Source organism: Gymnoscopelus microlampas (assembly GCF_963454915.1).
Source record: "Gymnoscopelus microlampas genome assembly, chromosome: 23".
Lineage (NCBI taxonomy): Eukaryota > Metazoa > Chordata > Actinopteri > Myctophiformes > Myctophidae > Gymnoscopelus > Gymnoscopelus microlampas.
Genome location: NC_139960.1, coordinates 27775663 through 27788134, shown reverse-complemented (window position 1 = coordinate 27788134; position 12472 = coordinate 27775663). Strand labels below are relative to the sequence as shown.

Here is a 12472-nt window from a genome sequence, read left to right as displayed (position 1 = left end):
CGGTGCCGCGCTACGAGCTTGTAGATCTGCTATTTTTGAATAGCCAAAGAAATCTAAAGTGACACAGATGCGTCCAGGGTTAATCGTGTAATTGAGAAGCATGTTTTTTTTTGCATATTTTATGAATAAACAAATCGATTAACTCATTCTGTGCCATTGACGTCGCCGACGTCCAAATCTTCATAAGCCCCTATGGTTAAAGGACGACTTCACCACTTTTCAACATATCTTCATATAATAGGTCCTCACTAATGCTCATGATAAAATGGTACAATTTTTTTCTAATCAGTCTGTGTCTCAGAGGAGGTTCAGTTCAGTTCAGGACAGTTCAGAAACCCGTCTACCAGTGACATCATCGATGGGGAATCCAAGCTAATAGAAACTGCAGGCTTTGTATTCCTGGAAAGTTGCAATGCAATAATAGATCCCATTGTTCTCGCCTTAATAAAAATCGGAATAAAAAAATTGTAATCTTTTTGGGAAAAAAAATCCTGCCTAACGATGATGTCACTGGTAGACGGGTTTCTGGACTGTCCACAGCCCTCCTATGAGACACAGACCAAGTAGAAAAAAATGGTATCATTTTATCATGAGCATTACTGAGGACCTATTAGATATATAAGATATGTTGAAAAGTGGTGAAGTCGTCCTTTAACTTATTACTTAAAAATCCTCTATCTCGGCTCCTATGTATTTTTGGCCGAGACATGCTATTTTCAAAGGTGGAACAAAGGGAACGGGAGGTCGCGATGACATTTCTTTTTTTCTGTGAAACCCTCTGTGATTAGCAACCATCAGGGGATCGATCATACCGGAGATAATATATTCATATTCTGTGACTACTTGAAAATCTAAGAAAAATCAAAAAATCTCTGGAACTGGGCAAACACAAGCAGAAATAAGTCTGGCACCGAATGAGTTAACCACTTAAATTCTTTGTCGGGCCAAAATCACGTAAACCACTCGTACCGGAACGATTACAAAGCATCCATCTTGACAAACATTTTGACAGACAATAGGAAAAAGAATGTCAGTGTTCAAGAGTGCAAATAATCAGAGCTTGATGTGACGGCTGTTGGATTTTTTTTTCTTTTTACGGTTTTGTTCTACACCTCTGGACTATTAAACCTTTAAGACCTGGAACGCATCTGTGTCACTTTAGACTTCTTTGGCTATTCAAAAATAGCAGATATACAAGCTCATAGCGCGGCACCGAGTGCCGCGCTATGAGCTTGTAGATCTGCTATTTTTGAAAAATAATGAAAAAATATTTTTCCGATTTTTTTTCAAAAAACTGTTTAAAGGAAAAAACATTTTTAAGAATCGCCTCAGGTCTTAACACATTGACTGCCTAGATCGAGTTAACTCGATATTAGGATCCCATCGCTTGCGTGCCTACATCGAGTTAACTCGATATTAGCTATTTTCATTGGTTTCATCTGTGATCGCGCGGGTCTGTTTACTTTTCATGATCACTTTCGTTTTCCGCCTACGTCACACTCACCCAAAGCCGGATGTAAAAAAAAAAATTCGTTTCCGGGTCACATCGTTTTTCTCCGGTCATTTTCGTCCAGAATAGAGAAAACCCCTTTTTTGGACACGCTATAAAATACAAAGGGAAAGCTCCCCTTTTATTTTCTTTGGTCCGGGTGACGATCAGGCATCGTCGTCGTGTATCACATCGTATCACAAGCCGATCAGAGATTGTCGAAGACATTCACATCCGGTTCATGTTGTTTTCACTGTTTGAGCCTGGAGGGAGGGGGGGGGCGAGTCAGCGAGTCATCGAGGGTGTCATTTTGCTGCGCTCTGCTGGTCGATCGTCGTATGTGTTCAAAATCATGGGAAAAAGAAACTTAAATGCATTTAAATGAGAAAACAGAGAAAACAAAAAAACACGCAAATCGCTGGCAGTCAAGGGGGTAAATTTGGAATTAACTCTGGCAGTCAATGTGTTAATGGGTTAAACCTCCATCCAAAAGGAAGAGGCAGAATTTCACCGTGCAAAGGGTTGGGAGGAGAAGAACAGACCGGTACATGGATGGAATGCATAAAGAAGTGATCGAACAAGGACACACTCAAACTGCCAAACAATATTTGGCAGTTTGAAAGACAAGCCGACTTTGAAGGAAGGTAAGAACGAGGGGTATGGGGGCGCAAACAGTGAGCTACTGCACCATGTGAAGTATATGTCCTATTTGGGTTGTCCCTGGGACAGACAAGAAGACAGGAACACAGTAGGATGGGAGGGGGGAGCAACAGGGGCAATATACTGTACTGTATATACCGTTGATCACACACACGCACACGCACACACACACACACACACACACACACACACACACACACACACACACCAGTGGTGGAAAAAGTACTCAAATATTTGACTTAAGTAAAAGTACCAATACTGCACTGTAGAAGTACTCTGTTACAAGTAAAAGTCCGGAATTCTAAATTGACTTGAGTAAAAGTACAGAAGTATTGGCATCAAAATGTACTTAAAGTACCAAAAGTAAAAGTACAAAAATGTTTGAAAATAGCCGATCTACAAGCTCACAACACGTCGCAAAGCGACGCGTTGTGAGCAAGTTTCACGACTTTCGGCCAAACGAGGCATGACTTATGCCTGTTTAAAGTCTGTATTTTCAAAAAATTGCTATAGCGCCCCCCTTTGGCCAATTGGAGTAAGATTGGTTTCAGTGATATTTGGAATGACCCTGTACATTTCTGCAAAGTTTCAAAGAAATGTGAGTCTGCATGTATGTTTTAGGCGCAGATGAATAATTTTCATAAAACTGTAATAGTTAAAATCTATCTCCTCCTGGGATTTTGGAGCAATCTGCACGAAACGTTTAACACTTGAACTTTGGACCTCTGCCTACAAAAATTTCCAACGGATTTTCCATAAGTGAAAAAATGCAGAAGTTAGGAGCCAATGACTGTTTTTCATATTATTCAAAATGGTGGGAGATCTAAAGGTCAGAGGTCAAAAGTCAGAGGGTGAAAGTTGTTCAGCATGAGGAGACGCATATGTGTATCCAAGTTTCATGGCTGTAGGTCAAACAGGGCATGAGTTGTACCTGGTCAAAGTTGGCATTTTCAATTGAGTGCTATAGCGCCACCTTTGGACGAAAGATTGTGAGAATTATTTTTTGATCGTTTTTCATGACCATCTACCATATGGCCGAGTTTCGTAAAAAGCGACAGCGCGGTTCAGCCAGAACTGCGAAAAGTGGCAGAAGAAGAAGTGACAGAATACTGCCAATAACAAAATTGTAACAGTAATTGTAGTGGAGTAAAAGTACAATATTTGCCTCTGAGATGTAGTGGAGTAGAAGTAAAAGTATTGGAAATTGGAAATACTCAAGTAAAGTACAAATACCTCAAAATTGTACTTAAGTAAATGTACTTAGTTACTTTCCACCACTGACACACACACACACGCGTGCACGCGCACGCGCACACGCACACGCACACGCACACGCACACACCTCCCGCCAATCGATATCAAATATACAGAGACAGCTTTTCTCTCCCTATAACTCAGCTCTCTGGGGGCGTGGCCGGTGCCCACCCACCTGTCAATGCTGTGCACGTGCGTACGGCGTGCACGGTCTCGCGCACGTGGCGTGCACACACACGCGTGCACACACACGTACACGCACGCACTCTCAAGCTCACTCACTCATAACACACTCACAATAGGCCTTATCCACTCAACGAGTGCAAAGACTCTCCAACCCAGTAAGACATTGATTTCGCAGAGGGCAGTGGTGGAAAGAGTACTCAAATTCTTTACTTAAGTAAAAGTATCAATACTGCAATGTAGACGTGCTCCGTTACAAGTAAAAAGTCTCGAATGGAACATTTACTTGAGTAAAAGTACAAAAGTATTGGTATTAAAATATCCTTAAAGTACCGACAGTAAAAGTACTAAAATGTTTGAAAATAGCAGATCTACAAGCTCACAACTCTATTTTCAAATAGCCTAGGTATAAAATAGGGCTGAAGTGGTTAATGTATGTTTTATAATGTAATCATTTATATCTGCAAAGTCACTCGTAACTAAAGTTTTTCAAATAATTGTAGTGGAGTAAAAGTACAATATTTGCCTCTGAGATGTAGCGGAGTGGAAGTAAAAGTATTGGAAATTGGAATTACTCAGGTAAAGTGCAAATACCTCGTTCCACACTGGATCACCCCCCCACTCAAGTCCCCACGCCGGGCCTAACTGGATGAGCCACCCAAGCCCGATAGATCAATAACAATCTGCACAAACATCAGTGCATCTTCTCACATGGAACGTCCTTGGCGGGCAAAATAGGATTGGAGGCACCAAAGAGATGAAAGCACAATTACATTTCTACTAATTCCTCAAAGGCCTGCCTTTACTTTGTTTCTGTGTCATTTCATCATCTCTAAGACCTCTCCTCCTTTCATGTTTTGGAGATGTGGGGGGAAAAAACAGAGTTTAACCCATTGAGACCTGAAGCCGATTCTACATGTCTCCTAATTCTCAACAGTATTCTGAAAAACGTATGTTTCTATATCAGTGGTGCTCAATCTTTTTCATGTCAAGGACCCCCAAAATGATATGTATTCGGCCGCGGACCCCCATCAAAATATGTAGTTCCAGGGACCCCCCAGAAGCAACGATTTGAGTTAAAAATGTTTGCTTTAAAAATATATATTTTCAGAAGATTTGCACACATTTTCACGATTTTTCAAAAATAGCAGATCTACAAGCTCGTAGCGCGGCACTCGGTGCCGCGCTATGAGCTTGTATATCTGCTATTTTTGAATAGCCCAAAGTGTAAAATAATGCTTTTTAGCTCAAATCTAAAAATGACACAGTTCCAGGTCTTAATGGGTTAAGCGACTACAGTGGAAGCGAGCAGTCTTTGAATTAAGACGAAAGATTCAATTCAGAGGATTAAAGGCGCGATGAGTCGAAAAGGAAGCCCTCGCTCTTGTTTAATGCAAAGCGTGCTGCAAAAAGCTTTGGGCCTTTTTTCAGAGCAAGCCGCGCTTTCTTCTATAAGCCTCCATACGGACCAAATAATGCTTGCATGTTTCTGTTTACCATAACCTGACTTATAGCTGCCAATTGTGTGTGGTTTCACCACGTTAGGACAACTCAGATATACAGTAAAGTGTTCCTGGTCATCGTCTGAAACTCCTCGTACTCGTAGCCGAACAAAGCAGCTTAAAAGCGACTTAAAACAATCAGTGGTGTAAAGTAACTAAGTACATTTACTTAAGTACTGTACTTAAGTACAATTTTGAGGTATTTGTACTTTACTGGAGCATTTCCAAGTTTCAATACTTTTACTTCTACTCTACTTGTAGTTCTGCTTGTAGATCTGATTTTCAAAACATTTTTATATATTTTATACATTTGAAAACTTTCATTGTATAAAACAATCTGCACAATGAGTACTTTCTACATTTGGTACTTTAAGTACATTTTGATACCAATACTTTTGTACTTTTACTCAAGTAAATCTTGCACTCCAGACTTTTCCTTGTAACAGAGTATTTCTACATTACAGTATTGGTACTTAAAACATTTGAGTACTTTTCCCACCACTGAAAACAATACGTGGACAACGATTTCGGAAATCTTATGTGACCCAGACCTGACCCACTCCCTCGGCATGTGTGCGGGCGTACGCCTATGTCTGTATGCAATGCGTTCACTGTTCCTAAACTACTTTTAGAGGCACCGTATTGCTGCAGGGTGGATTGTTTACCGGGGAATACAGACACAAATAAACCCACCCACCTGGCCCCTGACCAAGCACAAACACCAACACACAACAGCACACACTGCATAAGCGCACACACACACGCGCGCCAAACAACGCACGTCATTTATTTATTTCCCAGCAGTTGTTCCTGTCCATCTCAGACTCGCGCACACACCCACCATACACACTTACTTCAGTGACATCCATCCATCTTGATTTTTCTACTGCGTGTGCGAGTGTGTGAGTGCGCGTGGGTGTGTGTATGCGTGTGTGTGTTATTTGAGATAATCGCAATTATTTAGCATAATTGTCATAATCGTATCCATATTGAAAAAAGTTCATACATTTTCAAACATTTTCCAAAAATAGTAGAAATAGTTGATCTACAAGCTTACAACGCGTCACGAACGCGTTGTAAGCTTGTAGATCAACTATTTCTACTATTTTGAAAATGATTAAATATGTATTTCTTTGTATATTTCAGTTATTTGTCATATCTGCCCCAGGTGTGCATTTTTTTTATTACGAAGCCTAAAAGCCAAACAGAGAGTTAATAAAGTTTAAGTTTTTAGTTTTAGTCGTTAATCGCAATTATTTGAGTGACAATTAATCGTCAACTTAAATTTCTAATCGTGACAGCCCCTATGTGTGTGTGTGTGTGTGTGTGTGTGTGTGTGTGTGTGTGTGTGTGTGTGTGTGTGTGTGTGTGTGTGTGTGTGTGTGTGCATGCGTGCGTGCGTGTGTGCGTGTGTGCGTGTGCGAGTGAGTGGAGTGACGGAACTACTCTCCACGATCCCTCCTTTGACAATAAAGAGCTCCAAGCCCGTCTAGACCTTTGTTTTCTCAACCACGCATTATCCACAACGTCAGGAGGAGCCCACAGACACATTGATTGGCTCCGGTCTATATCACACACAAAAAGGCATTAGATAGACGGGAACATGACGCCTCCAGTGACTGAGGTTCAGTCACTGGAGATCTACAAGCTCATAGCGCGGCACTCGGTGCCGCGCTATGAGCTTGTAGATCTGCTATTTTTGATTAGCCAAATAAATCTAAAGTGATGCGTTCCAGGTCTAAATGGGTTAGCATGGAAACAGTGTTGATTTTGAGTTTTTATTTCGTATTAGACATAGTCTTTTGAATAAAAAATCATTTAGTTTTAGTCATATTTCAGTCGTCCGAAATGTTTTCGCTCTTTAGTCTAGTTTCACTCGACTAAATCTACAGTTGATTTTGTCAACACAGCTGTATTGTGGCCTTGATGGCGTCGTAATGCCTGATTTTACACTTGGTTGCATGCTGAAAATAGCCGATCTACAAGCTCACAACGCGTTGCAGCGCTGTGAGCTATCAGATCTGCTATTTTCAGAGCGCATCACCCGGGCGCAACCAAACATAAAATGACTCGTCTTAGTTCTACTGGACCTCATCTCCTCTAGTCACTCCCTAACATTTTAGTCTAGTTTTTATTTGTTGACGGAATTGTCAATATATATAGTCATAGTTTTTGTCATCATAGCTTATTACTTTTTATTTCGTTTTCGTCAGTGAAAAAAGGTGGTCGACGAACATCTTCCATCATGGTTGACAAAATGAACACGGCATGGAAAGCTGTAGTGCACGCTTTTCATTGATCCATTTGAGAGTATACAAAGAGAGAGTTAAATCAACACTTTACAGTACAGGACAATGTTTGGATGCAACTCACTATCATCGACACAGGCGAACGCACGTGGAAACGGGTCAAAATAGGAAAGCAAAGGCGGCGGACCAGGGTGAGGAACGACGCAAGACAAGAGGGACAGACAGTACTCACCGTCCTCTTTGCATTCCTCGGGGGGCTTGGCCTTCTTGGCTAGCCTGGGGTCCAGCCACGACGTGGTCTTGGTGTTGTGGCTGTTGAAGACAGAACGCCAGAGAGATGAGTGAGTGAGTGAGATGAAAAGAGAGAGAGAGATAAAGTGTTTCTTTTTTTATCATCCCCCTGTAAGGCTGTTGCGCATGCCCACCCCATAAAAAAAAAAGAAGGTGTTGAGAGAGAGAAAAGAGCGTGAGTTTCAACCAAATGGCAATCAATACTTTTAATTTGCTCACTGTTTTCTCATTAGCAGGGCTGGCAGCAAGCGGGTGGGGAGAGGGAGAAGGGGAGAGAGAGAGAGAGAGAGAGAGAGAGAGAGAGAGAGAGATAGTGGGGTGAGAGAGGAGGAGTGATGGAGGGGAACAGCTGTGGGCTTGGCAGCTACATCCACAGGCAGAGAGAGAGAGAGAGAGAGAGAGAGAGAGAGAGAGAGAGAGAGAGAGAGAGAGAGAGAGCGAGAGCGAGAGAACGAGACAGAGAGAGTGAAAGAGAGAGAGAGAGAGATCTGGAGTCAGATCAGATACAGCATCGTGCCAGGAAACTTGACCCATCTCCTCAACTCATCGGAGGCGACGGAGCCACAATGGCCGCCGTTCAGTACTATTCCCCAACAGGAGGGAGGGAGGGAGGGAGGGAGGGAGGGGAGCGATGACATACAGAGTGTCTGCAGTAACAGGAGGTGAGTAAGATCTGGCTCTCATCTCTGTCGCTACCTCTCGCATTTTCTCACTCACACACACACACACACACACACACACACACACACACACACACACAAAATCGATCTCCAGGCTTTTATGTTTTATTTTTGCTAAAAAATAAAAGCCTGGACCAGCGAGTCGATGTTCCGGGCATAGGAAGTGGGAGTCATCCTCAACCAACCAGAGTGCAGTAGGCGTCGCTCCAATTTGTCATGTGGAGCGGGGCGGGGGTGACGGGCAGATCGGTGAACCAATGGGATCCCACGCATTCTCTCTCCGGAGATGTTAAACCCGCCCCTCTATGCCAGATATGAGCCACGCTAGGGCAGTCTAGTGACCACACACTGTCACTGTTCTGACACATGGCCTATCAATGGTGCACAATTGTTAGGTTGCGTGGACAAACAGAAACCACCAAATACAAAGTTTAAGGTTCTTTATTCAGACATTAACAAACAAATCATTCCCTCTCTCACCATGGCTCTGGACTGGATTCTAAAAGAGTCAGGGTGGGGTTTAGGCCAATTTATAGGTTTGTCAGGAGACACACCTGCAACCACTGATTGGGCCAATTTGGGCCAAGCCATCTTGTCTGGGGACAAGGTTTTGTATCTGTTTTGTAAAAGAGGTTTTCAAGGTATTGAAGAGGAACACTGGACATTACACTGGACGTTACATTGAAAAGCAAAGACCTACAAGCTTAAATGAAATGTACCTAATGTATTTTGTGTCTGTTTATAGCTCGTGAACAGAAGTGACAGTATCAAAAATCCCCCTGAGTATTTGGTTCGTTCTGGTGGGAGGGGCCATGGGGCTATATAGGGGTGAGCTGTTCATTTTCAGGCAGTCTGCTGTCCGAGAGAGGTTTCGGCTTCTCAGGAGTCATTATAATCATTAGCTGTATTTTATTTTTATTATAATACTTGAGTTGAATTTACATTAGATTATTTGAAGTTATACGTTTTTGAATGTTTCTTTATTTTCTATGTTACAGACGACTGGTCTCCTTTTGTTTTTGCCTTATTCTGACACTGGGGGAGGGAGGGGGAATAAAACAGTTAACACTTGCCTATCTGCGTGCCTTGCCATCATTACAAACATGTCTGGTTGTACTTGAAAGTACTAAGGGTTACACAGACTACCCTCACCCAACCGGGGGTGTGACACCACCATCACATGCTCACACACCTGCACAATGTCTGTCTCTCTTCCAAGCCCCTCTATTTTCTCTCTCACTCTTTTCTCTTTCCATCCTTACTCTGAGACCATCATCCGTCCACAACCCTCCCTTCTTCTCCCTCTACCTCCACAACCCTCCCTTCTTCTCCCTCTACCTCCACAACCCTCCCTTCTTCTCCCTCTACCTCCACGCCACCGATGCCGCCTGCCTCTCTCGCTGGGGATTGTGGGTACTGGGTACTAGCATAGCTGATCAACTGATTTCTCGTATGGCCGCGTGTCGGCTCAGCCAGTCACCGCGTTGACCATATATATGCTCCGTGCACTACATATGTGAGTACAAGGACCCGGGTTCAAATACGCCCCCCTGCCTTGTCTAACACATCTCTCCTCTCTCTGTCCAATTGGTTTCCTGTCTCTACACCAGTGGTCCTTGAGGGGGTTCCAGGTGGTCCTCAGCTAAAGGGAGTTGGTAACCAAATGGACCCTTATTAGATCTTTAACTCTTGCGAGCGTAAAATGAAACCAAATGGACCCGTAAGGGTCCATTTGGTTTCATTTTACGCTCTCAAGAGTTAAATTATTGTTAAATATCTGTATTACTTAATTTACAATAAGTCTACACAATTCTAGAATGTAGAAGAATAGTTTTTTTGATCAACGTTTGCCTGTTATCTCTCCTATGGTACCAACATCAACACAGCATGGAATTGTGGACAAAATCTTACCCAACGACAACAAAACATTCCAAGTCTTGGGGTCTGAGAGTCTAAATCTCATCAAATGGTGGTCAATCGTGGCTCAAATGCCGAATAAATAATGGCCCAGGGTTGAAAACCACTGCTCTACACTATCTTATGTGAAATAAAGCACAAAAAAAGAAAGAAAGAATTGATCTCACATGGAGGCCAATCAAAGGCAAGCACCCCATTGGCAACCGGCATCAATGACTTCACTCTCCACTTGCCCTTACTCTCAATCTCCACGTAAAATGATCAAAAACCCTCCAGATTCACTGAAGCTAACCGCATTAGCTCCATAATACGCTTGATGGATGTGGCAGGTTCGTTTTGGGAGGAGGAGGAGACATATGGTGATTTCTTCCCCCCTTTCACTGGAGGGGGGGCGCAATTAAAAAGCTCGCCTCTGTGGCAAATTCACACACACACACCGTGGGCCTGGCTGTCTGACAGCTATGATAAGTCTACACCTATAGCCCAGGCATCGTCTCATTTCTTAGCCTGGCATCACTTCCCGGATGCAAGTTTATGATGCTAGCGAGGGGCATTAACCCATTAAGACCTGAGGCGATTCTTAAAAAAAATCTAAATCCTAACAGTTTTTCGGAAAAAAATATAAAAAGAATATTTTCACGATTTTTCAAAAATAGCAGATCTACAAGCTCATAGCGCGGCACTCGGTGCCGCGCTATGAGCTTGTAGATCTGCTATTTTTGAATAGCCAAAGACATCTAAAGTGACACAGAAGCGTTCCAGGTATCAATGGGTTAAGATGCAGACGTATTTAGAGAGGTAGCATAATCATTTTAATGATTAACTGACTTCCTGGGATCTGTAGTTAATACAGGAATAATCTCTTTATAAGTTCAGGTTCATAGTTTCTTTGCAGGGAGGAGGGTGTGAATGATTGGGCATGTGCACGTACCAACTAATAACACACACACACACACACACACACACACACACACACACACACACACACACACACACACACACACACACACACACACACACACACACACACACACACACACACACACACACACACACACACACAGCTCCGTTATTCACTTCTAATGAAGTCTCACATACACAGTTTAACTGCTGCAGTAAAAACCTAAAGCGTTCCAATTAATTTAATCTCAGAGCTTGTATAACACCAACTTTGTGCCAGTCAAGGAAACAACATACCCAGAGAAATCATTACAAGGCTGCTGCTGCAGTGTGTGTGTGTGTGTGTGTGTGTGTGTGTGTGTGTGTGTGTGTGTGTGTGCGTGTGTGTGTGTGTGTGTGTGTGTGTGTGTGTGTGTGTGTGTGTGTGTGTGTGTGTGTGTGTGTGTGTGTGTGTGTGTGTGTGTGTGTCTCTCTCTCTCTTTCTCTCTACTAGTTTCTTTTAAAGGTTTCTTCCTTTCTCTACCGCCAAAACAATGCATTCTGTGGGACCTCAAAATCGTTTTAAACTCACAACAATCAGCTGTGTGCTGGACGTGTGAGCACACACACACAGCAGTAATCCCAATTTTCAGAGCGAGTTTCATGAATTATTGCTACGCCTTTGCTCCAGCGCTAATGGGAATTGTTTGAGGGCAAAAAAAAGGAAATCTAGTGTTTCCTTTGGTGTCTTTTCAGACAACAACAAATGTTATCCTCGAAGCCTGGTTGTCAGTGAGACGCTAGTTTGTTTCATACAATCTGCTAATTGTACAAGGACAAAATGCGGCACAGACACTCATATTAAATGCATATAGGGGGGCATCTGTGGATATACAGTAAGTGAATGCACATTTCCATGGTTACACGGTAAAGTCCACTTGGTTACATTTGTACACTCTCCGAGTAACAAATGGATAACTTAACCCATTGAGACCTGAAGCCGATTCTACATGTCTCCTAAATCTCGACAGTTTTCTGAAAAACGTAGGTTTCTATATCAGTGGTGCTCAATCTTTTTCATGTCAAGGACCCCCAAAATTATATGTATTTGGCCACGGACCCCCATCAAAATATTTTGTTCCAGGGACCCCCCAGAAGCAAAGATTTGAGTTAAAAATATTCGCTTTAAAAATATATATATTCAAAGATTTGCACATATTTTCACGAATTTTCAAAAATAGCAGATCTACAAGCTCGTAGCGCGGCACTCGGTGCCGTGCTACGAGCTTGTAGATCTGCTATTTTTGAATAGCCCAAAGTGTAAAATAATGCTTTTTAGCTCAAATCAAAAAATGACACAGTTCCAGG

At 42.6% G+C, this 12472-nt stretch overlaps 1 protein-coding gene across 1 annotated transcript in view; it reads right to left on the bottom strand.

Moving 5' to 3' along the window:
• Window positions 1-12472, bottom strand: part of LOC311040288 (membrane-associated guanylate kinase, WW and PDZ domain-containing protein 2-like) — a 323523-nt gene that overhangs the window by 125894 nt on the left and 185157 nt on the right. The window contains exon 6 of the mRNA XM_084050480.1: window positions 7570-7649. Within this exon, the coding sequence (XP_083906606.1) occupies window positions 7570-7649 (80 nt within the window). The remainder of the gene's footprint in view (window positions 1-7569; window positions 7650-12472) is intronic.